Below are 27823 nucleotides of genomic sequence, written 5' to 3'. Positions count from 1 at the left end.
CATTGTCCCTCAGCCCCCTAGGCTTGGCCCTGGCTATGGTCCCTCAGTCCCCTAGACCTGGTCCTGGCTATGGTCCCTCTGCCCCCTAGGCCTGGGCCTGGCTACTGCCTCTTTGGCCCCACAGCCCAGGTTCTCAAAATGAAAGCAGGCCCGTGGCTTCCCCCATGGCAGGGGGTAGCCATGCACCCCAGCACCCCGCTCCAGGAGACCCTGCTGGGGCTGGGAGTATCCAGCTCACAAATCAGCAGCCAGGCTTATGCAGGGAGGAGACAGTGAGGGCTCCAGACCCATCCCTGCTTGGTCAGCTGCTCCTATGCCCTGTCCTGGCGAGGGAGGTCTCTTACCTGTCGACAGCGGGGTGGTAGAGCGGCCTGCTGTCCTGAGGGGAGAGGTAGCTGCATGCCACGGAGCCCCCGGCAACCCGCACCCGGAACAGGTCCCCCACGCCCTGCAAAAGAGAAGCCCCAAGGGTCAGAATCCCTGAGCTGGTGAGTGGATCCCTGACCCCAGGCGGCCAGCGTCTGACACTGGGGCTGATAAAGGGCCACGGAGCTAAGTGGGAACAGGAGGTGCTTGTGGGGAGGGCAGGGGTTGAACAGTACTGTGCTGCAAAGGTTGTAGATACTTGCAGCTTCTGTGCAAGCTTCTCACACCTCTCTGCTAGCATCCCTCCTGGCTGCCCTGCAGCCCCACTTGCTAGTCCAGCCCAGGGCCCCACACATGTGGGCCAGTGCACCTCAACACTGAGCAGGATTTCTCCCCTGGGCCCCCCTGTAAATTTGCCAATGCGCTGCTGTCCCGAGCTGCAGCACTCCTGCCGACAGGAGCCATGGGCCCCCACACACAGCTCTGCCAGTGCCTCTCAGACAATCCCCGGCACTCTGAACTGCTCCCGCCCTAGCACTCTCAGTCAGCTCTGCCAATGCTCTTCACTCCCGACCCCCAGCGGCAACCCGAGCCTCTGCTGAGCAGAGACAGAACCATCAGCTCTCACTCCGGTCTCTGGCCCTGCAGGAATCAGTGGGAGCCTTGCCGCGGGCAGGGCTGGACTAGGGAAGTGAACTTGAGCTGGTGTGGGGTAAGAAGGCGAAGCAACGGCAGTGCCCAGGTGGCAGCGGATAAAGCTAAGGACTGGACAAATGAGACACAGTCTCTCCCACCTCGCTCGCTGCTTTGGGCCAGCCTGGCACTGCTCCTCAGTCCTAAAGTCACTTGGAAAATGGGCCAAACACAAGGTGGCTCCTCCCATCCCAGTGGGGACTGGTGGCTAGGAACTAGGACGGGATCTCTGTGTCTCTGTTTCCCCTGCAAGCTCCTCATGGCAAGGACTGTGGCCGTGTGTCTGTAAAGCACCTGGCTCGGCTGGGACCTCTGGATGCTACCGGATTACAGCTAGAACAGCCATCACCCGGCGGGGGCCCACATACAGCGAAGCCAAAGTAAGTGCCCCAAACCATTTGCTCAGCTAGATGGGCCCCCGGATGGACTCTACAGCGCCCTCACTCGTGATGTCTTGGGGCAGGCATGGCACAGAGGTGTATTTCGCAGCCCTTCCCCCTGCGCTGCTTACAGTTTCCCCATTGTCACATGAGCGGATTCATCTGTGGCCATCTCCCTCCCCCAGTGATGATGTTTTGTCATGAGAATGAGCTCTCTCGGCGTTTCATTAGCCAATCCATCCCAGCTTTCATTACCCGCCACCGGCCGGCCCCGCATCCTTCTGACAGGGACTGTAATGAGAGCCGAAGTGGGGACAAAACGAATCCATTAGGGTGACAATATTCAGCTTGTAATGGCATGTTCCTCTAAACATGCATTAGAGACAGAGCAGCTACCCGGCCCAGCTCCCTGCAGCATCGCGGCCATTCCTGGGTGCGAAAACAGGGAGCAATCAAACCACACCTTCCTTTCCAGGATCTCAAAGCACTTGCAACCACTCAAGGATTTCTCTCTCACAACCCTCTGGGAGGCAGGGCTCACACTCCCCACTTTATTGATGAGGAAAATGAGGCACAGTTTGCAGGTTCCTCGGTTTATCCATTAATGAGACAAGAATGACACTATTTACCTGCTTCAGTAGGTAGTTCTGAGGGTTAATTTGTTAATATTTGTACTGGACACTGACACGTACAATATGAACAGTGTGTGCTGTTATCTCATAGCCTCCCACATTCCCTCTGGAAACAGGTGCTGGAGACCTCCCGCTCCATCCCCCGCGCCCAGATTTGCTGCAGTATAAATAGCGCCTCATAGTACAATCAATGCACTAGGGTCAAAAGCCATTCTTCAGATGGTATGAGACACAGTCTGCTCTCAGCGACGCCAGTGCAGCCCCACAGGCTTCAGAAGGGGAGAAAAGAATCCAATTTTCACCCTTTAATAGCTTTCAAGGTCCTGCACAGAACCCAGCCAGGAGCTTATAGAAAACGTAAAGGCTCCTTTATCACTGAAAACACCTGGTCGGCCGTATTTTAGGGACGTTGCCTGCTCTATTCCAGCACACATGGGACTGAGCTGACCAAATTCTCCACACATGTCATGGGCCAAATCCTCCTTAACCCACTGACTCCAGTGGAGCTGTGCCTATTGCAGAGGGTGGAGGGTCTGGCTCTCTATCCTTCCAGCACATGCTGCTTAGTTCACCAGGCTGGAGAAGGTTCTTTACAACAGACGCGTCCCCCAGAAACCATAAAGAACCCAAGAGAAGCTCCACGGTTCATTCCAAGCCCCAAAAACCTTCCCTGCAGGAATTGGGGGCACGTCTACACAGCAGCTGGGCGATGTCATTCCCAGCTTGGGCAGACAGACACACACTAGCTCTGCTTTGAGCCAGTGCACTAAAAAGAGCAGTATGGCTGTGGTGGCCTGGACTACCCACCCAAGGATGATCCCATCCCAGAACCTAGTTGCGTACGTGGGCGGCTAGCCCATGCCATCTCCCATGCTGCTATTTCTCGGCACTAGCTTGATTAAAGCAATCACATCCCCCAGTTGGCGGATGGGCATATCTCACAGAAGCTGTACTGGATCGTCTTTGCACCGGGAGGGGCCGTGTGAGTTAGCAGAGCATCCTCCAGGATACGTGAGGAACCCCATAGACCAACACCAGAAGGCAAAGTTGCCTACAGCCATTGTGGAAGGTCCTTGCTGGCTCACAGCATGTGTGTGTGTCTGGAGAGGTCACTCTGGCAAGCAGAGAACACCCAGGAAGATGGGAACAGGACACAGTGAGACCAGTTTGGAGCCTGCAGCTCGTGCGCCCCAAAGAATCAGCTGGCATGATTATGGTGGTGCTGAGGTCGGCTCACAGCTAGTGGTTGCTGCTCTGAATACCTAACAGGCACAGCCGCACATGGGAGCTAATGACAGCAAAAGAAGAGTCTGGTTAGCATGCCCAGTCATGCACAAAGAACTCTTGCAGCCCGTGGGCATGTATGCCACAGAGCTAGCTCCCAACAACAGCGCACAAGGCGTCAGACTCCCACTGCTCACAGAAGCACTGCGGGTTTGCACTAGGAGCTACTTTAAACAAGGTCCAAAAAAACCGAGGAGTGCGTTCCTGCTGCCCAAGCAGGCTGTGAATGGGATGGTCCCGTGTGGACGCAGTGACTGTGTTACACTTTCCCCTGGTACTTTCAGTCTGAATATCTGAATAGCTTTTCTATTAGATGAAGGAAACCAACCAGCAGAAAGCGATCAAATAGTCCGTCTCCTTGGCAGAGCAAGTAGTGTGTTACCCAGTCTATCACTCCGCACCTGCACTAAACAGAGGACAAGTCCCCATGCAAAGGTGGGGTAGACAGCAACGGAACCACGTCCTCTTCCAGTTACCTCTACCTAGCCCCCAGGAGAAATGTGCAGAGACAAGGCAGATCTAGAGGGGCACTGCTAAGGGGATTGCAGAAGAGGCACAGGAAAGCTCTGTCCTTTTCCGGTGTGACCTCAGGCTAGTCACTGAGGCAGGTAACTAAGTCCATAGTTAGGCACCTAATCAAATGGCCTAGTTCCCAGAGGTGCCAATTTCATTTCTGCCTAGGGCACTAGGCTGAAATTCCCCCTTCTGAACAAAGCCCAAGGCACCTCAGCAGTCCCGTGCACACCCTGGGAAGGCTGGAGTCTCCCTTGGTCTGCGCAGTTGTGGCTCAGGTGTATGCAGCAGGAATCACGGGATGTGGGTGCCAATCTGAGGGAGGCAGGAGAGAGAAACAGCTGCCAAATCTTCACGGTTGCACCAAAGAATGGAACATTTCCCTGACGATATTACTACCCAGGATTTTGCAAGCCCCTTCCATCAAGAATCTCCTGGGGCTTGGTGTCATCTCCATTTTACACACAGAGAAATGGGTGCACAGAGAAATGAAGCGATGCAGGAACCTATGCAGAAAACCCAGCAAAATAAGGTTAATGGGACTTGAGCTGCATTTTCTGGAATGAATCTGTCCCTGGTCTGGGTAAGGAGTGAAAGGCGCCATTCCTGACTAGACTGAGGAGGATTTGAAGCTGGGCCCTCCTGGATCCAGCAAGGCCACTTGCTATATTTCCTCACAGAGCACAAAAAAGTCCTTGTTTCTGGATCTATTGGAGAGGGCATCTGCCAACGGTGCAAAGAAAAGGTTCTGTGGAGGAAAGGCTCAGAGACAGAGACAGAGGAAGAAAGTCAGGACTGGGGCAGCAGAAGGCCTGAGGACATACAGTACAAGCTGTAGAGGGACAGACATACATGGGGCTTTCACGTAGGGAAAGGGAAGATGGGAAAGTCTAGACTGGAAACAGCAAAGCTCCTCCTAGAATTGACCCAGCACAGGCTGAGAACCAGTAATGCTGTGCTTGAGCGCTCTGTCCTCGGTCAGAGAGATGGTCATCTCCACCCCTTCAGAAGGTGCCGTATTTCTCTGATGATTCCATTGTCCCTAGCACCCAAGGATCAGACCAGCCCAAGAAAGGGGAAATGAGCTGAGATCCAGTGAGGGAAGATACACCAATGGGCCTCTCTCACACCAACTGTAATTCCCCTTTGGGCCAGTGGCCAACAGCTGGTGCAGCTGAGTATTGGAGCTCTTCAGGGCAGGGCATATGTGTTTGTACAGCACCTAGCACAATGCGGCCTTGATCCTGACTGCAGCCTCCAGACACTATTGTAATACCAATAACGACTCATTAGATCTGGTCAGAAATGGGGGTGGGAGAGTTACCCTACACACTGGCAAGTCCTTCCTCTCTCACTCCGGTGGAGAGAGTCCCCATTGAGAAGCACCCGTGCTACAGGGCTCTGCGAGCTGCTGACCCCGGCCTTGGAATCTGAGCGCCGATGTGCACATGAAAAGCGGCAGCTGGCGTCATCACCCCTTCAGTCTGTCTTGCATGCTGGTCTGGGTGGGCTCTAGTGCTGGGTGGAAGTTCTTGTTCCAGCCGGACTGGTTCACTCATCCTTGTACCAGGGAAGGGCACATGGTTACTATGATGATGACCCATGCTCCTGCCCCAAGACATTATTTGGCGCTCTGAGGATCCAGGCGCTTCAGAAAATACCCCAGCTTGTTTCCCTGGCATGCACCAGTCTGCAGCAGGCAGCCAGGCACTGGCTTGATTTTCAGCACACGCACTACCAGAGCCAGGCAGCCTCGAGGCACTGTGTGACAGATCGGTCCTCCAGCTCCACAGGAGGAGATGAAACAGCCCGAGTGCAATGACATGGATTAGAAATGGTCAAAGACACCCACCATCCATCAGCACCAGGCCCAGCCACCCCTAAGACAGAGGGAAACTGGCATGAGGGAAACAGCCTTCATCTCCTGTGTGACAGGCTAATCCAGGGCCTCTGAGGGATGGCAGAGGAACAAAGCCAGGATCTGGCTATTGGCCAAGTCCTAGTGAATAATGGTGAATATGACCCAGCTGATGCCAGGGAGGCCAAGTCAGCCTGTTTATTAGTGACTCTTTTTCCATCGTTTAGCCAGCTCTGGCTGGGGCAGCGGGAGCCTCTCGTGGGGATCTCCCCTCTCAATTTTTCCAACATCCCCTGGGGGGGATGCTCCAGGAGACGGACGGCTCATTCACGGCCTGCGGTCCCTCCACCTGGCTTAGTGCTGGACACACACCGAAATGTTCCACGTGTCTCTGAATGTACCGAATGCTTTTGGCTCGGACATCTCATGAGATGGCTAGGAAAGTCCCAACCACTTAAAGACCATGTGGCTTGTGCTAAATCCTGACTAATGGGCAGGAAGCCTTTGAAACAGATTGGACTGTCCTGGTATGGCCAAGCTTCACCTGCTTCCAAGTCAACAGAGCTGACAGGTCTGGCTCGCCCACCTCGGTGTAAATCCGGAGTGGCACTGGTAGGAGAGGAGAGCCAGGCCCTGAAGGCTCTAACCAGCCCTGACGTTTGGGAGCCATGGGACTGGCTGCTGACTCTGCAATGCATGAGCCAGGAGACTCTCAGGCGAAGGGGCACCCGTGAGCACCGAGCAGTGGAGTTGGGTGGCTCTTGGCCCTGCCACTGCCTGTGCTGTGTCAGAGCTGGGGGCTGACGAGAGGCCTTCAGTCTGACACCTGTCGTCAGCGCTATGTTCCTGTGCATGACAAGGCCCTTGAGTTAGGGAGAACGTTACTGTAACTCAGGTGCCAGCTGATGTGTTGCTGGTAGATTGGGCCAGGCTGCCCTGCCCTCATCGTGGGCACCAGGAAGGTCCTGTTCTCCCAACAAGCAAACTGCACGGAAAGAAAGAAGCTTCCCCCTCCCCTGGCCAGGATGTGAATATTCAAAGGCTCATGCAGTGCCAGTATGAATATGTACGAGCCTGAGGCAGAGAGGGCTCCGACAGGAGGCAGAGTATAGTGCAACTCAGAAATACACGGCTTTCCCCAAATCCCTGCCCGTAATTAGAGCAGATGTCAGCCAGCTAAGGGCACATGGGCTGGACCTATGCTGCTGGCTAACTTCCCAGCACAGCCAGCGAGGAATGCAGCACTTGGCCTGCGTCAGGGCACACTGCTCTGCTCCTGCCTGGGGAGACAGCTCTGCTTCACTGGAACGATAGTAGGGGAATGGGATCAGAGGAAGGATGGTCCAGTGCTTAGAGCACTAGCCTGGACCAGAGGGGACCTGGGCTGAATTTCCTGCCCCAGATTTCCTGTCTGACTATAGCCAGGTCACTCAGTCTCTCTGTGCCTCAGTTTCTCACCTGTAGGACGGGGATAGTTGCACTGTCCAGCCGTACAGCAGGGGGTGAGGATAAGTACGTTGAGGATTGTGAGCAGCTCAGATGCTATGGCAATGGGGCCAGAGAAGTGCCCTGGACAGAGGGGGCAGTGCATGGATTTCCACAGGATGGCAAAACCCCAGCAGTTAGGGGGACTAGACCCTCAGAGATACGGGATGATCTTTTGCACCCCAACCCCCTGCAAGATGAGTCCCAATGACTTTACATAGGCCACAGCCCCCTGCCAGCCATTGCACTGTGGTCCTTGTGGTATTTACCTGTGGGGGTTGCATACCGGCTTCCACACGTGAATCGCCAGCAGTGGGTAGGGAACGGGCATCTCCCCAGTGTCTTGGTGGCTAAGCCACTGACCCCCGGTTGCTCCTTCCTGGGCTACTGCAGCCTTCTCCTATCTGCTCTTCCCACTACCCACCACAAGCCCCCACCAGGCTGCCCAAAATGTCACGTCAAGATTGTCTTCTTCACCACCGCCATCACCCTCCCACCTTTGCTCCCTTCACTGGCTTCCTGCTGCCCTTGTGAGTCAAGCTGAAATGCCTTGTCCTGGGCTCCAAGGCACTGCCCCACACCTCTGCCCCATCTTCTGCTGCTTGCCCCATGGGACAGGGGGTTTCTGGTGCACCTCGGAAAGCACATCCGGATCTCTAACCCCTCAGGATGGAGACTGGGATTGCTGCTGGGAAATTCCCCTCTCCCCAGCCATATCCCAAAGCTGGAGGCCCAGGGGACACTTAGCCCTGGCAGACGCTCATGCTCATCTGAATGGGCACTGAGAACAGCAGGGGCGGTAAACTGCAGTTCCCCAGCCCTTGGTTTGCATGGACAGTCTGTGCGTGGCAAGCACCAGGAGCCCCACACCCAGCAGTGCCCGCTACATCACTGCCACCAACCAGGACTCCTCGTGCATACTTTCCCCTGTTATTTCTAGTCCGGTAGCACCTTGAGGCTCCATCTGAGTTCAGGACCCCACAGCACTGGGCAGCCACACAGCAAGAGAGAGGCTCTGGCCCAGAGACAAGGGCCAGAGAAGGGGTGTTACTGTTCCCATCACACAGATGGGAAATTGAGAACAGACAGACTAAGGCCCAGACCCTTGAAGTGGGAAGGCACCTAACTCCCTGGGCTGAAGGGATTTGCCCATGGTCACATGCGACAAGGGCCAGGCAGACAGCCTGGAAAGTCCCCCAAGTCCCAGCTCAGTACCTTAACTACAAGGCCTTCCTTCCCCTCTAGTAATTAATTGTTCTAGGTCGCTGGGGTCCCTCTGGCCTGGCTGGGACTGCACCAAAGTCACTGCGGCTGGCCCCAGCCTCCTGAGCTGCAGACAACCCCTTTCCCACAGCAGATGAGCGAGGAATCTGCCTTAAAGCAGCAAGTCTTTATGTGATGCGTGGTCTGAAAGGGCCTTTAACCAGTCACCAGCAGGTCAGCCAAGCGTGAGGAGACAGATCCTACCCTTTCCCACCTCCTGCATCCCCGCAGCCCTACTGCCAATCCCCTTTGCATGCCTGCTCGCCCTTCCATGCCATCTGTCTGAGGAGTGCTGCTGAATCCCAGTGGTGAGCCCTATGCAGCTCCCAGCCCTCGAAAGCAGCGTGCGGCTGGCAGGCTTTGACAGCTTTGCTGTCAGCCCGCTCACTGGCACTTCATTTATACGCCTTTCCTGCCGCTCACTTGCCGACTTCCATCTGGCTGGAAGCTGCTGAGAGGACGACGAATTACAAAGGTTAATCGACCTTGCGTACTGTCTGACAAGCGCCTGCCCAGAGCAATTGCATGGCTGAGGGGAGAGGAGCAGAAGCAAAGGAGAATGGAGGGAAGAGGGAGATGGGAAGAAGGGTGTGAAGAGACTCAGAGAGGATGCAGAGGGAGGGGGCAGGTGAGGACTGCCCAGAGGCCCCAGTAATCTTCCTGGTGACCCACAGCTCATGGCGCTTTACACCGTTCTCTGAACAATCAGCTTTCCCCTGGGTTTTGGGTCCAGTCGACGCTCAGCCCCAATCTTCAGCCACGCAGGAACCTTTCCTGGGGCTGGATTATCTCCCAAATCAGCTTGCATTCCCTCAGCTGCCTATGCCCTTCCGGGTTCCTATGGGAAACAGAGCTGCCCAAACACCACGACAAAGGAGATCTTCTTGAGAGACCACCACACAGTCCGTAAGCAGCCACACAGCCAGACAGCCTCATCCCATGAGCTATTCAGCCCTGCCATGCAGAACAAGCGTCCAGCCTTCGAGGGTTCACCCACCGCTCCCTGGGCTGGCCCTGCATTGGTACATGGATAAATCTCAGCCCACGGAGGCCCTGGGGAAATGACTGTGCCCCATTGCACCTCTCCCTCTAGGGCACCTCTCCTGGCATCAGCCCCTCTCCCTGCATCTCTGCTTTTCTTTTGTCTTTTTAAGTAGAGGTCTAGAATAGTCCCGGGGCCATGTTTCAAATCAGTGCTAGGTGGCTTGTCCTGAAACCAGCTTGGAAGCCAACCCAGCTGGGCTGCGTATGTAAAAGGGAACTTGCGAGTGCACTGGAGCGTGTCGGGATGGATGGGGTGAGATTCTCCGGCCTGCGCTGCACAGTAGGTCAAAGATGATCTAATGACCTCTTATGGCCTTACACTCCATGAAATTCCTCTTGTCTTCCCAAGGAGCAGAAGCTGATTAGGGATGTGGGCCCATGGTTAACCCTTTCCTTCATCCTGGCCAAGACGAATGGCCCATGTCCTCTCCGCAAAGCTGCTGTGTAGCAGGACCAGATGACATCATGCCAACCCCACACACTGTTCAAAGACAGCCCTGATGTCCCTGCCTTGCGTGGACAGGTGAATACCAGACTGTGGGATGGATTCCTACCCTTGGCACTGATTGCAGGCAGTTCGCTATTCACTCGGCCGGGGGGAGGGGATGGAGGAGTTGTGTTAATAAACACATTGCTGGGCGCTTCTCCAGCCCCTGTAGTGGGCCAGCCAGCTCTCATGTGCCTCCCACTGCAGCGTCCTGCTGCCCTTTATAGGACAGATGCCCTGATCTCTCCCAGCCAGGGCCGCCCAGAGGATTCCGGGGGCCTGGGGCCATCAGCGGCAGTTGGCTCCGGTGGACCTCCCGCAGGTATGCCTCCGGAGGGTCCACTGGCCCCGCGGCTCCGGTGGAGCATCCGCAGGCACGCCTGCGGGAGGTCCACCGGAGCTGCGGGACCAGCGGACCCTCCGCAGCCATGCCTGCGGGAGGTCCACCAGAGCCGTGGGACCGGCAAGTGGCACGGGGCCCCCACGCGGCGAAATGTCTAGAGCCGGCCCTGTTCGGCGGTGGGGGGCCCTTCCGTTCTGGGACCCGCTGCTGAAGTGCCCTGAAGACCCGCAGCGGGGGCCCCCCGCCGGCGAATTACAGCCGAAGCGGGACCTGCCGCCGAAGTGCAGCCCGCTCTTCGGCGGTAATTCGGTGGTGGGGGGCCCCAGCCGCGGGTCTTCGGGGCACTTCGGCGGCGGGTCCCTGAATGGAAGGGCCCCCCGCCGCCGAATTACCGCCGAAGACCGGGTTGCACTTCGGCGGCAGGTCCCGCTTCGGCGGTAATGCGATGGCAGGGGGTCCTTCCGCCCCGGAGCGGAAGGACTCCCCCGCCAGCGAAGACCGGGAGCGGAAGAAGCTCTGGGGCCCGGCCCTGCAAGAGTTTTCTGGGGCCCCCGAGCGAGTGAAGGACCCCGCTCCAGGGGCCCCGAAAAACTCTCATGGGGGCCCCTGCAGAGCCCGGGGCCTGGGGCAAATTGCCTCTCTTGCCCCCCCCCCCCCCCGGGGCAGCCCAGCTCCCAGCTGTGGTTCATTCTGAAATCAGGGCTCGCCGGCCTCAGCCCTGCCAGCCGTCAGCACTGCTGCAGCCCCTCTCACCCTCTGGAGGGTGTTTCTCCTCCCAACCCCCCATGCAGGGAGGCCATGCCAGGATCCCCATTTGACACCAGAGAGACAGTGAAGTGTGTCTGGGCGGCACTGCCATGAATAGCTGGGAGGGGCATTAAGGAGCATTTCAGCTGACTGGCAGCAAAGCACTTCCTAGGTGAGCTCGGCTGGCCAGAGTCTGCCCGGGGAAGTGATGGAGGCCCCATCACATGAGAGCTTTACAACAAGACTGGATCCCTCTGTGCCTGGAACAATGGAGCCATCAGCAGTAGCTGGGAGGCACCTTGAGTTACAAGAGCCATGTGGAGACCCTGGGCCACATCCACCCGGAGTACTCGGGAAGCTGCAGTGGAGCAAAGTGCTCACAATCACACCCTCCCATTGCTTGGAGCAGGGGATACATCTGGACAGCACTGCCCTTGTCCGGAGGGGCTCTGACTCAGAGGACAGGAGGCAGCCCTTCCTGGCGGACCCCAGGAGGGTAGTGTGGTGCTGCTTGCTGCCCTCCTTCATGCCATTGTGTTGGGGCATTGCAGGGTGCAGTGAGCGAGCTGCATGGGCTCAGGAGGCAGACCCCTGATGTGTCTTTTTGCAAACTGCCCCTTCACTGGCTGACTTGTCATTCGCCGAAATCCTCTTCAACCGAAAAGGCCTCACGCACCCTGTAACAAGCAGTGGGTGACACAGGACCGTGTTACCAGCCCGAGCCCTCCATGGTTGCAAGGTCACTCCGGCTCCTGCTGGCCAGGATGCTGAGGCTGGGCCTGCTGGAGCCAGGGGCTGCACCGCAGGCAGACGCTGGGGCTCTCCTCAGGCATCCCTCGGGTTTGCTGTCACATGCCCATGGATGCTAGACAGTGTTGATGTAATTACTTGCACTCAAGGGCTCCCCAGCAACCAGACAGGGCTCCCGCCCCCGCCTGGCTCCCAGATCCTACGCTCCGGTACTCTCCTGTTACTCCCAGCACCAGCCTGGACTGGGACTCAGGAGACCTGGCTTCTATTGCCAGCTCTGCCACTGGTCTGCTGGGTGACCTTGGGCAAGTCACTGCTGTGATCTGTGCCTCAGTTTCTCCTCCCACCATTTATCTGTCTTGTCTGTTTACATTATAAATAAGTAAAAAAAGATTGTTTTTGGTTAAAGGTCTCCTTGAGATTCCAGCTTTTCTTTACATTTTAAAATGTTTTAAAAATAAAATTAAAGGGAATTCGGAATGAAAAGCTGTTTCCATCAAAAAACTGAACAGTTTTGTTTTGAACACGTCAAAATGAAATGTTTGGATTTTTTCATCATTTTTAGGTGGTGGTTTTTTTCACTGCAACATTTGTCAAATCGATACAAACTCAGGAAAAGTTTTGGTGACACCAAATCTGCGTTTTCCACCAACTGCTGGGTTGAAAAATGTCACCCAGCTCTAGTTGCAGATGCTAGCAACATTTGGGAGATGACAGAGGAGTTGATGTACTAGCCTGTGTGACCAGGCTGATGGCACAGAAAGCACATCCGAGGGGTTAAAACATGCGGGTTACTAACTCTGCTCTTTGGCTTCATTCTTCCCTTAGCATTCCTGAGCTAGCTGCACTAACCTCCAGCTACAGTGTAACCAACGGTAACAGGCATTAATTCAGCACCCGCTGCTGAATCAATGCCCCCTGAGCACTGGAATCCCTCCGTGATTACTACTCTCCTGTGTCTGATGCACCGCGGGTTATGATTCTGCAGAGCAGAAAGTGCAGTGGGAGTCAAAACCTCTTCCCTTGCTGGCCTCCCAAAGGTAGAATTGAAAAATACCCAGGCTGGCTCAAAAATGATTGAAATGGGGCTTCTGGCCTTATGTGAGAACCTCAGAAAAACTGCAGCCACCCAAACTACAGAGTCAAATAAACACATTTAGGAAACCACACGGGGCTCTTCAGGCCCCGCTCCTCCCCCAAAAAACTGTCTGTGCTGAGCTGATACCTCTAGTCACTCAGGTTCTTTTTTTTAAAACCAGAAAAACAACACTGGTTAAACTGAATGGAGAACTCATGAGATTTTTTTTTTTTTAAACAAAAGGAAAATGATGCTGACCTCTTATACAGAGCTTTGCACTGGTCGACCTGAAAGTGCTTCGCAAAGGAGTTTCTCATTACAGCTGACAGGTGGATAAACTGAGGCACAGAGCCGTGTAGAGATTCACACAAGGCCACCCAGCAGGCCAGAGCCCGAGCCAGGAATAGTACACAGAAATCCCAAAGCTCTCTCTATAGGCAGCCCTGCCTCTCTAAAAGAAAAGAGAATTAAACTGCTTGGGAGCCCAAATCATTAACCCTGTGGGAGCTAGCTTCTGCTCTCTGCGACAGCGGTGTAACCAAAGTCAGAGTTTTGCCCTCGATTTAGAAATGAACCCAATACCCTTGAAAGGATGTACTGCAGAGACGGGGTGGCTCCAGGCCCCAGCACGCCAAGCGCGTGCTTGGGGCGGCATGCCACGGGGGGTGCTCTGCCGGTCGCTGGGAGGGTGGCAGGCAGGGTGCCTTCGGCGGCGTGCCTGTGGGAGGTCCACCAGAGCCGCGGGACCAGCAACCGACAGAGCGCCCCCTGCGGCATGCTGCCGTGCTTGGGGCGGCGAAATGTCTAGAGCTGTCCCTGTGCAGAGAGTAGGTTTTTAACCCAGCCAAGATTGGCTGCGGGTGGAGAGGTCTGTATTTCCTCGGTGAGGATTCGGCCCCCTGTACTATGGATGCTTCTGGGACAGACAATCTTGACAAAGCAGAAGTTCCATCTCGGCCTGGACATTTTTGCACGCCGTTAGAAAACCACCAGGCTCTAACTAGAACCCATGACACTCTCCCTCTGACAGGCAGATGAGTCCTAACCCCTCGAGTCCTAATCCTAGCTCTCCAGCCAAGTCCCACCTGTAGCCTTGGGCCAGTAACGTCATCACTCTGTTTCCCCATCTTGCACGGCTGTTATGAGAGTTAGTTAGGCCCAGATCCTGAAAGGTATCCTATTGATTTCAGTGGGAGTTAGTTGCCTAAATACCTTTGAGATCTAGGCCTAGCCTGCTTGAGACCCTGAGTACTCGACCGGCTAGACCATAATGCCATGGCTTCACTATTGTTATTCAATCTAGCTAGATCAAAGCTAGCGTGGGTAGGCCCACATGTACTGCAATCCCACCTCCGCCTGCAGTGTAGACATTCCCTGGTTCTCTGGTGTACCCACATGGCTAACTCTGGCCTGACCCTGGCAGCCTTCAATGATTTACACAGGTGGGAATGACTTTTAGAGATCAGCACACACACAAACCACTCCCAGTACGGAGTCAAACCTCCCTCCCTCTCTTTGGGTTGTCTACATCAACATAAAAATTAGCAATTAGGCAACGTCATTTTCATCTCAAACCTTCTCCCTATATTTGGCTGCTCCTGTGGCTCCACCTTCAGGACAGCTCAGCCCACACCCTAGGTCATCTCACTTTCCAGAGCCTGCCTTCTGCAATGGTGTGTAACAGAACCCACGTTCCATCTCCCAGCAGCACTACCTGTTAGAGGGGAGGTTTTGAGGCAATCCCTGTTACAGCGCTCTTTGATTGTTATACCCTCACAACAGGGATCCTCTCTTCCCATGTGAAAAGTGTTTTTACTATTACGGTGCTCACTGCAGACTATGCTAATAATAGCTACAGCAGCAGTACAGGGCCATGGGCGCTCTCAGGTGCAGGGTGCTCTATAAATCCCAGACATTATTTATTAAAGACATTACTAATTACTGCAAAGTGGGACGCTTGCTGCGTGCAGCAGGCACAACCTCCCGTAAGCTCTCGCCTCATAAATGGGTCTAACATCAGACCCTGGGACACGGCAGCCTCACAGCACCCACTGATGTGCTGCGTGTTTTTATGCCATCACTGACTCCAGCCTTCCACAGCCACCAAGGTTAACACGTGTAACGACGCTGCAGGCATGAGAATCTAGAGAGACGGATCCGTGTCTCAGGCTCCCGCTGAGAGGCCTGCTGCATCGGGAGGGTGTGCAATTTCACATTAGGCATGTGTGTGTGCCTGGCACATCCCTGAGGCAGGCAGGGCCTGGCTCTGGCAGCTGGGAGAGACAGCTCAGGAGTCTCCTATGCTCCCATCCCCATCAGGGTGATCTATTCCTGGTGGTTTGCAGGATGTGGTGGGTTCTCCGTCACTTGCAGGGGCGGCTTCAGGCACCAGTGCAACTAGCGCATGCCTGGGGCAGTCTGCTGGTTGCTGCGAGGTTGGCAGTCAGGCTGCCTTCTGTGGGAGGTCCGCGGGTCCTGCAGTAATTCAGCGGGGGGTAGGCGAAGGTGCGGGACTCGTGACCTCCCGCAGGCCCGTCGCCGAAAGCTGCCTGACTGCTGTGCTTGGGGCAGCAAAACACATAGAGCAGCCCCTGGTCACTTGGGGCCTTTGTCACTGGGTGTCTTCCTAAACGATCTGCATAGCTCACCCAGGAGCAATGGGTGGCAAGGATCAAGTGCAACAGAGCTGGTCTCCAGCAACCTAACGCGTGCAGCTGGCCTGCAGCACGCTGCCCAACCGGCTCCACCGCCAGACTGGTGGATCGAGTCAACAGACTGGCTCTCAAGTCCAGCCGCAGTTCAGCAGCTGCTCGTAGAATCTGCCCACGGCTGTGAAAATTCCTGCTTGTTCCCCGGCTTTCTCCTGCCATGCCCAGCTCTGACCTTTGGCTCTCTTTTCTGACTTAGGTTCTGACCCTTAGCACCGGCCTCTGACCTTGGGCTCTGATTCCTGGCTACCAACTCTTGCTCCAACTACTAGGCCTGACTCCTGCCCCAACCACCAGGCACAACCGCCCATGTCCCAGTCTCTGACAATGGCCTGTAGGCGGAGATGACTGGGTGGCTGCACTATGCAGGAGGTCAGAGATCACACTGGTCTCTTCTGGCCCTAAAATTTATGACTCCAGGGATGGGTCTGGACCAACCCCACCAGATCGAAATGCATCCTGCGACTGGCCATCGCGACTGGAGTGCTGCAGCGTGGGTCCAAGCACATTACCCTGCCTTAAAACAATACCAGCTCCTCCTTTCACCAGTCAGGAGGGAGAGGCCCTGCCATCTCCCGCAGACATTGGCCTCACTAGGCAAGGCTGGGGCAGTGCTGCGGGCTGTCTTTTGCTAGCTTTGCTGCTCATAAGGAGACATCCCTGGAGGACTCTGCTCTCAGAGAGCAGGGGAAGCTATTGCAAACATTTACCTCTGACCATCATCTACTGAAGGCTCCTGTAATTGCTCCCTGCTCAGCCACCCACCTGGCCTGCCAGAACTAGGAGTGTTTTATTAGTAGAGTTTATCTTACATAGGTTTGTGTGAATTTATTCAGGGAAGGATGTGCTACCTGTGGGCACTGGGGTCTGCTCTAGCTCATCCAGCAGCAGTGCAATGAACTGGCTAGTGTGTGTATTTAGGGTTGGGGTAAGTACTGCCATCTCCCCCACTCTACTTGGTGAGATCAGAACTGCTTGCTCTGTGCCATAGGCCCTGTATTGATAACTGCAAATGGAGATTCTCTTTTAGCTCAAGTGGTAGCAGGAACTGTGCTCTTGGAGGGTCTGAGTTTTCTCCCTGTAGCTGTCATGAAGTTCCAAGCAACACAGTGATGCTTGTGAAATTTCTCGGTGGCTACAGATGCATCACAAGAACAATATCATTGCTATCTAGGGGCCTTTCATCAGAGGATCTCCAAGCGCTATAGCAGCACTAATTAACGCTTACAGCCTACTCAAGCTGTGAGGCTGATAAGTATTACCATCCCCGTATTTCACATGGGGAAACCGAGGCACAGAGCATTGAGTTGCCCAAGCAAGTCAGTATCTGAACTGAGAACAGCCAGGAGTCCTAACTCTCAGTCCCTCATTTTAGCAATAAGACCTGTATCCCTATCACAAGTGCATGGGCAGCGCTTAGCAAGAGGGACCCCATCTCTGCTTTGTAGCATCTCTGGAATCCCGAGTGGGAGTCTGGCTGAGTCCTGGCAGAGCACTTGTTTCTCCACCGCCTTGGGATCAGCTGCCCTCTGTTAACAAGCAAACGGAGGCTACTGCTACCTCTCTGCAGCACTCTGTCCCTTCAGTGCAGTTCAGAAGGTCACAGCAGCCCAGCGTAGCCCCCTCTGCAAGCCCGTCTGCCGTTAGAGCACTGGGTGGCAGCCATCTTGGTTGTGACCTCTAGAGCTAAAAGCGTCAGCTCCCAGCTTGAGCTAAAGAATCACGTCGCATAGCAGCCAGCTATAGCAGCCTCACCTCCTCACTGGATCAGATACAGAGTGCGGGCAGAAAACACACACTGGCCAGTGGGTATGTTAGTTCACGGATCCACCACTCCTTCCTGTGAAAAGGGACTAGGACCCCCAGCGTGGCTATCTGCCCCGGGGCGCCATTTCAGATTTTTTTGATGGAGTGTGGGATTTTAACCATGATTCCAAAGGCTATTTAGGCACCTGAAAACTCTACGGTTGTTTTTTTTCCAGAGAATAACTTAGAAATTAGCTGGCGGGAACATCGTATCTAATTCCTATATAAAGAAATAAAAAATATATACAAGTACCATATAATGCCATATTTTAAGTTTACATGTAAATCTAGAACAATCCGGAGATAATACAGCAAGATATTCCCAATCCCAAACCTTGAGGTATCATAAGAACATACTGGGCCTGACCAATGGTCCATCTAGCCTAGTATCCTGTCTTCCCACAGTGGCCAATGCCAGGTGCTTCAGAGGCAATGAAAAGAACAGGCAGTCATTGAATGATCCATGCCCTGTCATCCACTCCCAGCTTTTGACAAACAGAGGTGAGGGACACCTAGAGCATGGGTTTACATCCTTGCCCATCCTGGCTAATAGGCATTGATGGGGGTATCTATCCTCCAGGAACTTATCTAGTTCTTTTTTGAACCCTGTTATAGTTTTGGCCTTCACAACATCCCCTGGCAATGAGTTCCACAGGTTGAGTATGCGCTGTATGAATAAATCCTTTTGTTTGTTTTAAACCTGTTGCTTACTAATTTAGTTGGCTGACCCGATGCTCCTGTTATATGAAGGAGTAAATCATATTTCCTTATCCACTTTCTCCACACCAGTAAAGATTTTATAGACCTCTGTCATACCCCCCTCATCATCGCTTCTCCAAGCTGTCCCAGTATTTTTAATCTCTCCTCACACAGAATCTGTTCTATACCCTTAATCATTTTTTGTTGCCCTTTTCTGTACCTTTTCCAGTTTGAATATTTCTTTTTTGAGTTGGGGCAACCAGATCTGCACACAGTATTCAAGACGTGGGAGTATCATGGATTTATATAGAGACATTCCGATATTTTCAGTCTTGTTATCTATCCCTTTCCTAATAGTTCCCAACATTCTGTTCACTTTTTTGACTGCCGCTGCACATTGAGTGGATGTTTCCAGAGCACTATCCACAATGACTCCAAGATCTCTTTCTTGAGTGGTAACAGCTAATTTAAACCCCATCGTTTTGTATGTATAGTTGGGATTATGTTTTCCAATGCGCATTCTTTGCATTTACTTTCCTATATCAGTTTCAGAAACTTAATACAAGAACTAATTACTTTAACCATTAAGTAAAATTCATGCAGAATATTTGCTCAAGATCATTGTCCTTAACAACATCACATCAATCACCCTCAAACACCCACACACTTTTTTGTTTTCATTTATATTACCTTCTGGAAAATTATAAGCAAGCAAATATATGCACTCTTAATTTGTGTATCTCATTCCTCATTAAAAAGTTATGAAGTCTAAAGTAGTTGAGTTTCCCCATAAACATTCTTCTAAAACATGGAATAATTAATGAATTAGAGAAAAAATTTCATTTTGGCACTAATTTAAAAAAGAAAAGGAAAAATGAAAACCTTTTAAAGTGATAATTGTAAAGAAAATATTACAACAGATTGGCCAACATGGGTTTCCTATCAGCTCTAAGACACCTGAAGGTGTATTTCCAGTAGATAAAAATATTATCACCTTTTTTCAATGGCGATGTGGTTTTCTTCTCCTATGAAGTTTCTCAGTAATTAGAAATAAAGTCTTAAACATTGTAATCTATTTATCTGATATTTCTCCAACACAAATGAAAACACACTTCAGTGCAAGGTACCAAAGGTGCAAAGATTCAAAACAGAAAAATGAATTTAAAAATTTAACTTGCATTTACAAACGACTGATCTAAAAGCTTGTTTTAGCTTCTGGAAACCGTTCAGTTCAATAATGTATTATAGAAATCCTCAGTATGTATCTACAGTGACCCAACCGGATGATTCTCAACCGTGCCTTAATAAAACCATAATATGACACTCTACATCTTAAATGTTATGAAGAAAATGTGCTCCCTGAACAATGTCACTTCAAGGGCATACTCACGTACCAAGGAAGTTCCAAGGCTGTAACAACTTGGCAGGATTATGAGCTCTCCATGAATTGTTAAAAAAAAACAAAAACCCACAGGTCCATAGACTAATTCAAGAAAGAAAACGTTTGATTGTCAGATTGAGTCACAGAACTATGTACAATAACTTCCTTTGATTTCCACCAGGAGCAACTGAAATGTCTAAAGGCAGCACTGGCTGTTACACTGAAAATAAAACAGCTCAGCTTTGTGGGGGAGACTCATCAGGTCTCCTCTCCGCCAGGGCTAGCCAGACGCAACTCTCTCCTGGCGCTCATCCTGTATCAGCTCGGCGACAAGGAGCTATTTACCCACATGAAGTGCTGAGAGTGCCCCTCTGGTCCCAGGGCTGCCAGTGCTTCCTGCTGGCTGTGGGGGCTGGCAGGGGGGTCAGCTCTCCTGCTCCCGGGCACAGAGCAGCCGACACAGCCAGGGAAACATTTCCCAGAGCTGGGGAGAGGATGGAGGTGCTGGTCCAGCTCCTTTGGGACAGCCCTGTGCCAACAGCAGCTTCTCAGACCACAACTCAGGGCTTCAGGTTGCCCCCGGGGAGAGCATGGACTGTTTACACTTTGCTGTGGTGCAAAACTGGGGGGGCAGGTGCCCCTGCTAAATGGCACCCCTGCTTTGCCCCCTCTCAAAGCAGGGTAGGTCTGCTCTGCTCACTACTGCTGGCTCATGAGCCTGCTGTTTCCAGATGAATCCTTCCATTACTTCAAGCTCCATCCCTCGAATGCACCCAAGAAGTCTCATTACCTCCAGACGAAAGGCTGTCGAAAGCCCTGTAAGGGGAGGACACGGTCCTGTGGCTCACTGGTTCATTTCAGCCTGAGCAGGCCTGGGCAAACCAGTTCATTAATGCTTTGTGAGCCACAAACCCGAAATCCTAACCACTGGAGCTGGCAAGCCAGCCTGGCTTGGCCCAGCCAGTGTCCCACGGACACTGGCTTGGTGGGGAACATGCCTTGACTATTTCATGTCAAGCAGCGGCAGGATGTCTCCCTCGGTTCACTCCATCACCCGGCTGAGAGGAATTGCTAGTGTTTCCAGGGGAAGTCAGGTCTGCACACAGAAAAGACTTGCTTCCACTCGGAGAGCACTGCGGTGGGCAGGCAGCACTGCCCAGGGCCTGTGGCGTTTGCGAAGACACTGCAGCTGGGGGGATGGCCGCTGAGTTGCACTGCCACTCGGAGCAATGAAAAGGAAAGAGATGAGCAGGAAATGAACTCAAGTGCTGTATTTACAGCTAGGAGGGGTACAGAGGAAAGCAATCACGCCTGTCTGTTTGTGCTACCCCATAATATGAAGCCACTTGATGGAATTAGTAGCCGGTCCTGTTTAGAACTAATAAAAAGCCTTCACTGCTGCTATAGATCAGAGTCAAATAAAGCGGCTGGTTTGGACAGATAGGGCCTGGCAAATTTCATAGACAATATATCAGTATTTGTGGTTATGTGCTAAGATAGGGGAAAGCTGATCTCATGCTTCAGGGCACTAGTTGATTGCTCCAGGGGTCAGGAAGGAAATCTCCCCGCCCAGCCTCCCCCCCCAGGCTAGGTGCATTATGGGAGGTTTTTATTTTCTTCGGAAGGCATGATGGATCAATGGAAAATCCTAAAGTCAGAAAAATCAATGCATTTTTCCTGTTCTTTAGAAGGGTCTTGGTAGCTGGGTGGGAGACAAAACAGCCCTGGCATAGCCCTGTGCTGTCCCAGTGGAGTGGAAGCTAATAGAGCTGATGGGCAGAAAACAGAATGTTTGGCCAAGGTCTTCATTGATTTTTCCTGTATCTCTGGTTCTTAAATGTTAACACTTGCTGTGTTTAATCTGGGAGGCTGTCTGCCTGAGGATTTCCAGCTGCCGCTTGCAAGCGCAACGCTCACTCTACGCTGAAAAAGTCAGAGGGGAATGCTAGCGGCTCCTAGGATCTGGTTTGATCACACCTAGACCTGCTCAGGATAGATGAGAGGCACCGTATAGACTCTGGGCTCAATTCACTTGTGTCCGAGTTCTGCTCAGTACAGAGGTAGTGGCACCTGCGGTTACCACTGGTGACTAGGGTGATGGCTGCTGAGCGTTTACTGGTACGGGGAGGGCCCAGTTACAGCCCCTTGATTCTGCACTAGTCCAGCGTGAGTTAGAGCAGCCTAAGTGCTGCTCCAACATATGCCAGTGAAGAGTCAGCATAGCAGAACTTCCCCATGCCCCTGCCACACCCCTCCTCGGCTATTCCTCCTGTGTCATGGCTGGTGAGAGACAACTGGTGCAGAAGCTGCCTTGCCCAGGTTTACATCAGCAGGGCATTCCCCTCCACGTCGGGAAATCTCCACTGCTCGCATACAGTCTGTGCCCTGCTCAGGGTCACAATGGGGCCGCACTGATGGCCATATTAGGGTCAGGAAGGAATTTTCCCCTGGATCAGATGGGCAGAGACTCTGGGGGGGTTTCACCTTCCTCTGCAGCATGGGGCATGAGTCACTCACTGGTTTGAACTAGTGTAAATGATGAATTCTCTGTAACTTGGAGTCTTCAGTAACTCTGCCAGAGGTTGGGCTCTGTTACAGGAGTGGGTGGGCGACGTTCTGTGGCCTGCGATGTGCAGGAGGTGAGACTAAGTGATCACGATGGACCCTTCTGGCCTTAAACTCTCTGAGTCTATCTGGTGCACTGCCAATGGGTAACCAAAGCTATTCAACGAGAGCAACCCCCTTTCTCAGCCCACTGAGGTCCCTGGACTTGTTCTGGTGTTAGACTAGGCTGTGAGAGGCCAGGCACCCCCAGCAGTTCCACACCCCAAGAGGAGCTCTCCCCAGATCAAACACAGAACTGGTTGATTGCATCGCTAGGGACTTTCAGGTCTGTCATTTCGGTGGCCCTGCTCCATGAGCCCACAGGCAGGGCATGCAGGTATGTCCACACTGGGGGCAGGGATGGTGGTAATTCCCAGTGTGAGGAGAAGAACCGGCGCTGGCTCCCATCAAGATAGAGGGCTAAAAACAGGATGCAGCATGAGCAACAGGAGGGACCAGCTGCCCCATGTGCATGTATAGTATCACTCAGCCTCAGAGTGGAGAGCTCAGCAGTGCTAGTGCTGGGGTGGAGGCACCTGTGGAGGGGAGGACACCCAGCCCTGCCCTGAGTGGGGAGCTCTGTCAGTGCCACAATTTGCACCAGTCCAGTGTACCCTGATTTCAAACTGCACCAGTGCAGATTGTGGCTTACGGCACTTTTGCCTTTCTGCCCTAGCAGCCCAGGGTTCCAGTCCAGTGTGTACAAAGCCTAAGAAATAAATCAAGGCTTCCTTTGTTAGTTCTTGGGCATGGATCTGGAAAGGTCTCTTGCTTGTCTGTGGGGAAATAAAACTATTTTGATAAGTCCAACTTCAAAAACTACCCAGAGCAAAAGGCCCAAAGCTGGATTTAGAGATTTTCTTCTGAGCTCTTCCCCAGCCCTCTTCACATTGGGATCAAACTCAGCAGAGCATCTACAGGCCACTTTGGAGTTGGATGCAATAATCAATCTTCATTTTGCACAGGAATGTAATGTTTGGTCCCTCCTGGATTCCAATGATGATTTAATAAGCTATAATTTAATTAAAAAGCTATCCACTCGGAACAAATATGAAAGGAGATTAACAGGAACAAAAATTAATGTAACATTTAAAATTCATCTTCCCCCTTGAGGGGGGGTTTCTAATGCTTTAATAAATAGATCAAAAGTTTATAATCTAGCCACAGCCACTTTAGAGATTGTGTCTGCGTTTCCACAGCTAATAAAAGCTTACACGGCACGTAATGTCGCACTTCCTGTTTCACAAGCCAGGGGAGTAGATGTGGGTGGAAGTCACCTCACTAGGTAACCCATTCCAGTGCTTCACCACCCTCCTAGTCAAATAGTTTTTCCTAATATCCAACCTAGACCTCCCCCACTGCAACTTGAGGCCATTGCTCCTTGTTCTGTCATCTGCTACCACTGAGAACAGTCTAGATCCATCCTCTTTGGAACCCCTCTAAGGTAGTTGAAGGCTGCTATCAAATCCTCCCTCACTCTTCTCTTCTGCAGACCAAACAATCCCAGTTCCCTCAGCCTCTTCTCATAAGTCATGTGCCCCAGCCCCCTAATCATTTTCGTTGGCCTCCGCTGGACTCTCTCCAATGTATCCACATCCTGTCTGTAGTAGGGGCTCAAAACTGGATGCAATACTCCAGATGTGGCCTCCCCAGTGCCGAATAGAGGGGAATAACCACTTTCCTTGATCTGCTGACAATGCTCCTACTAATGCAGCCCAATATGCCATTAGCCTTCTTGGGAACAAGGGCACACTGCTGACTCATATCCAGCTTCTCGTCCATTGTAATCCCCAGGTCCCTTTCTGCCATTTGTAAGCACTGAATTTCAGGTTAAACTCCTGTAATTCTCAGAGCAAAACTCAGCCAGAATTGCCCAGTGTCGTCTGATTTCACACTGAAGCTGCAAAGACTGCCCCTCTCTACACCATAAATTCAGGCACCAGGCGATTTCTCCCTGGTCTCAGCTCCCACCGCATTTTACCGTGTGGAGCTGCAAAGGGGCTTTGGCTATTAACTCCTTGTTCCTTCAGCTTGTAAATTCCTTCACTTAATGAACACGTACTTATCTGGCTGCACACAGAGGTGCACTGAACCTGTTCTCCGCTGGCTGCACATAGAAATGCATTGGACCTGTTCTCCCTCCATCGTGCCATGCTCATTTGCTGGCCTTTTCCACTCCCTTTGCACCGCCAGAAATGACAACATCAGGCGACAGCAAATCAGTCCCCCTGAAATTTTCTATTGCACATGCTCAGTGTGCAATTTTCAACCTAGCCCCATCTTTGTTGAATCGAGCCTGACTGTTGTGATTTCCAACTGAGCAAGGGCCCTGGTGTTCAGGACAGCCGCGTGTGCTGGATTTCACACTGCAAACCTCAGCAGCCGGACCTGCAACCCTGTGCCAGGAAGTGTGGTTGCACTTCTTTTTTCTAAATGAGAAAATGACATCTCCCATTCCCAGCCCCCACTCACCCAGAATGTAGACATGGCCAAGGGACTTTGCCCAAATGATGAAAATTTCAGCCCTCACAGAAAGCTCTTGGGCTACGAAAACAGGTTTAGAAACTGGTGTGCAGGGTCGGGGGAGAAAGGGCTAATGGCACCTGCTCTTCTGTTGTTCCATCTATCTATCTAAGGATCAGCAACCTTTCAGAAGTGGTGTGCTGAATCTTCATTTATTCACTGTAATTTAAGGTTTTGCGTGCCAGTAATACATTTTAACCTTTTTAGAAGGTCTTTCTATAAGTCTATAATATATAACTAAACTATTGTTGTATGTAAAGTAAATAAGGCTTTTAAAATATTTAAGAAGCTTCATTTAAAACTAAATTAAAATGTAGAGTCCCCCCTCCCCCCCCCCGACTGGTGGCCAGGACCCAGGCAGTGTGAGTGCCACTGAAAATCAGCTCGCGTGCCACCTTCGGCACCCGTGCCATAGGTTGCCTACCCCTGGTCTATTGCATGCACGATGGCAGAGTACGCTCTGACAGTCGCATGGCCACATTTGTAATGGTGAGAGCAATTACCCACTGGAACAATTTACCAAGGATCAGGGTGGAGTCTCCATCCCTGACCATTTTTCACTCAGTAGATGTTTTTAAGCTGTGCTCTGGGCATTATTTGGGGCAGTCCCATGGCCCTTGTGACACAGGGGGTCAGACTAGATGGATGACGACGGTCTATTCTGGCCTTGGAATCCATGAATCTCTACCTGTGTAAATCTAGAGAAACTCTCCTGCTATCAATGGGTTCCTCCGGATTTACACCAACGTAAGAGCAGAATCTGGCCTGGTGAGTCAAATTCCTCCCTAGTGACGCGTCGGAGAGGAGAGTTGGGATTGCAGTACAGGAGATTCATTAGAAGGGGTTGGGAACGCTTCTCCCCAGGCAGGTTTTCTTTCCCTTCAGCATGCTGGGAGCTGCTGGTGGGCACTGCTCCTGAGACGCTAACCCAGGCAATGCCCTGGTGTGAGCAGGTCCCACACTCTCCCCATCCTGTCTGGCACCAACATACCCAAAGCCGGGGAATGGACTGACCTGCACCTGAACCTCGCTCCTCATCAGGTAGCGCATCTTGCCGAGGATACACTGCTGGAGCTGCTCCCAAGAGATGGCTCTGTCTTCTCTCATCAGCAGCGGGGGGCCAAACCTGGAAAGCCACAGACAGCGAGTTGGAGACAGTGCTAGAAAAGGAATCACTGGCCAATCCGGGCAGGAGCCATCTCCTTAATGGGCACCCACCCCTCGCTAAGCCTCTCAGGCGTCTCTGGCCATCCCCTCTGCTGTTCAGGGGTGAAAGCCCACGGTGTGCTAGGATAAGTCCTAGGGGCTCTAGCTGGCGTGGGAGAAGGGAGCTCCAAAGCACACAGCCATGCAGAGAGGAAGCACTGCCTAGCAGTCAGAGCACAGCACCTGGTACCCTGAATTACTGCCTCCATTTGTCAGAGTGATAAACGCAGACAGAGCGAGAGCAGGCACACAAGGTGTCAATGGAAGATCCTGGAATGGAACCCAGGAGTCTGGGACCTGTTATTTCGCTCCAACCATTAGACTACACTATCTTCTGAAAACTACCCATTACTTGGCGATCACTGGAACATTGAAGAAAAGGTAGCACAAATTGGGCATTTCTGGGGTTCCCACAGCCATCCACTGGGGAGTTTCTTGCATTTTTTTTTAAGCATTCGGCACCATTCACGCTCTGAGGGAGGTTCCCCAGCTACATGGGACCACTGCTCTGCCCCAGGCTAGCTGGGGACTTCAGCAAGCTCTGAGCGGTGCAGGACAGGATGCATGAGCGCAGCGCAGCAGCCGAGAGGAGGAGAGCCCCAGGATTAGGCTGGAGTGGGTAGGAAGTGGATCACCTGGCCACAGCTGCTGGGACAGGAGGGCTCACACCCACGCTGGGCCTGTCTGGGTGAAGTCCAGGTGCTTCCTACTCAATAGCGCTCCATAAAGCGTGGCGCATGACAAGCCATTTCCCAGCCGATAATGTTTTACTAGCAGCTTCGAGCACACAGAGAATGGTATTTAATGGGATTTGTGAGGTGAAATGCGAATTCATTACCAGCCGATGGCAGCCCGCCAGCGAGCGGTCTGTGTCAGCGCTCCTAGCGGGGCACACTGAGCGGCTCCCCCCCTCGGCCTGAGAACCAGCTTCAAAGGAAAAGAAATATGGTCTGGGCTTAGCGTCGCTGGGGTCCGAATGGCCCAGCGCGGCCAGAAGACTTAGCACAGGGATTCCGGGAGCAGCACCACCTTCTGTTCCCCTCCCTGGAGCTCTGCCTCATCCAGAGGAGGCAAGCAATGCAGCAGAATGCCTGCTTTCTCCAGGCTTAACGATAGCCCGGTTGCTGGGCCAAGCAACAGAAAAAACATCACTTCCAACAAGCCTCAGCTTCTGCTTCATTGCCCACTTGTTTCGGCGCCTGCCTTTCTGGAGATGCTGAGCAGGTTCAGCCGGGGCACAGGAAGAGGGAGGCAGAGGCATGTTCCGAAGTGGGTCACTGTGTTCTCCATCAAGCGGTGAACCAACCGATGGATCCAAACTCCTGCACTGGGCCTGGCCCCAGGGACTGAACGCCCTGTTCACAGACCGCACCCAGCATGGGGTGGGTGCAACAACACGGTGTGAATCAATGGAGAAGTCTGTGCATGCAGGAGAGACCTCTGAAAGTCAAGGGTGTTGCTAACGTGTCTGGAGGGCCGGCAGCCCCTAACAGGAGGGTGCCAGGGTAGGATCCTGGCTGCTGGAGATGGGAAGGGCCAAGAGACCATTCTCTGCTAGGCCATGTTTTTGTTGCTGGGCCATTTTTAGTGCTAAGGAATCTTTCCTGGTCACATTCACAGCCAGCACAGGAGGGGAGGCATTGAGGGGACAGGCGCTATGGCCCCCATCCCCACTGCATCACTGACTGACCCGCTGAATAGCTGAGCTCCCAGCTTGGACTTTGGACAACGTTGCTTCCCACCTGCCTGCCAGACTCAGGATGAGCAAAGAGGGGTGGGTCAGACAGGAGCTGAGGGGAACCTGGCCCAGGGCTCAAACCCAACCTTGTCTGAGGCCCCATTGACCAGTTCAGCTCTTGCTTATGCCCACGCTCCTCCAGGTTTCCTGTTTCGCAACCTGGAGCAGAAGCACTGAGACTGTTCTTGTGGGAGCTACTGACTCTGGCAATCCAGCGAGCCCCTTTGCAAGTATC

The 27823-nt window shown here is 52.8% G+C and overlaps 1 protein-coding gene across 2 annotated transcripts in view; it reads right to left on the bottom strand.

Annotated features, from left to right (window-relative positions):
* USP43 (ubiquitin specific peptidase 43) overlaps positions 1-27823 on the bottom strand; it is a 207326-nt gene that overhangs the window by 17774 nt on the left and 161729 nt on the right. For both annotated transcript variants that reach the window (XM_050919242.1, XM_050919241.1), the window contains exons 8-9: positions 25659-25770; positions 345-448 (exon numbers count right to left, since the gene is read on the bottom strand). In XM_050919242.1, coding sequence (XP_050775199.1) covers positions 345-448; positions 25659-25770 — 216 coding nt within the window. The remainder of the gene's footprint in view (positions 1-344; positions 449-25658; positions 25771-27823) is intronic.

Source organism: Gopherus flavomarginatus, chromosome 12 (assembly GCF_025201925.1).
Source record: "Gopherus flavomarginatus isolate rGopFla2 chromosome 12, rGopFla2.mat.asm, whole genome shotgun sequence".
Lineage (NCBI taxonomy): Eukaryota > Metazoa > Chordata > Testudines > Testudinidae > Gopherus > Gopherus flavomarginatus.
Note: the sequence above shows the minus strand (reverse complement) of the source record. Positions and strands in the feature narration are given on the sequence as shown.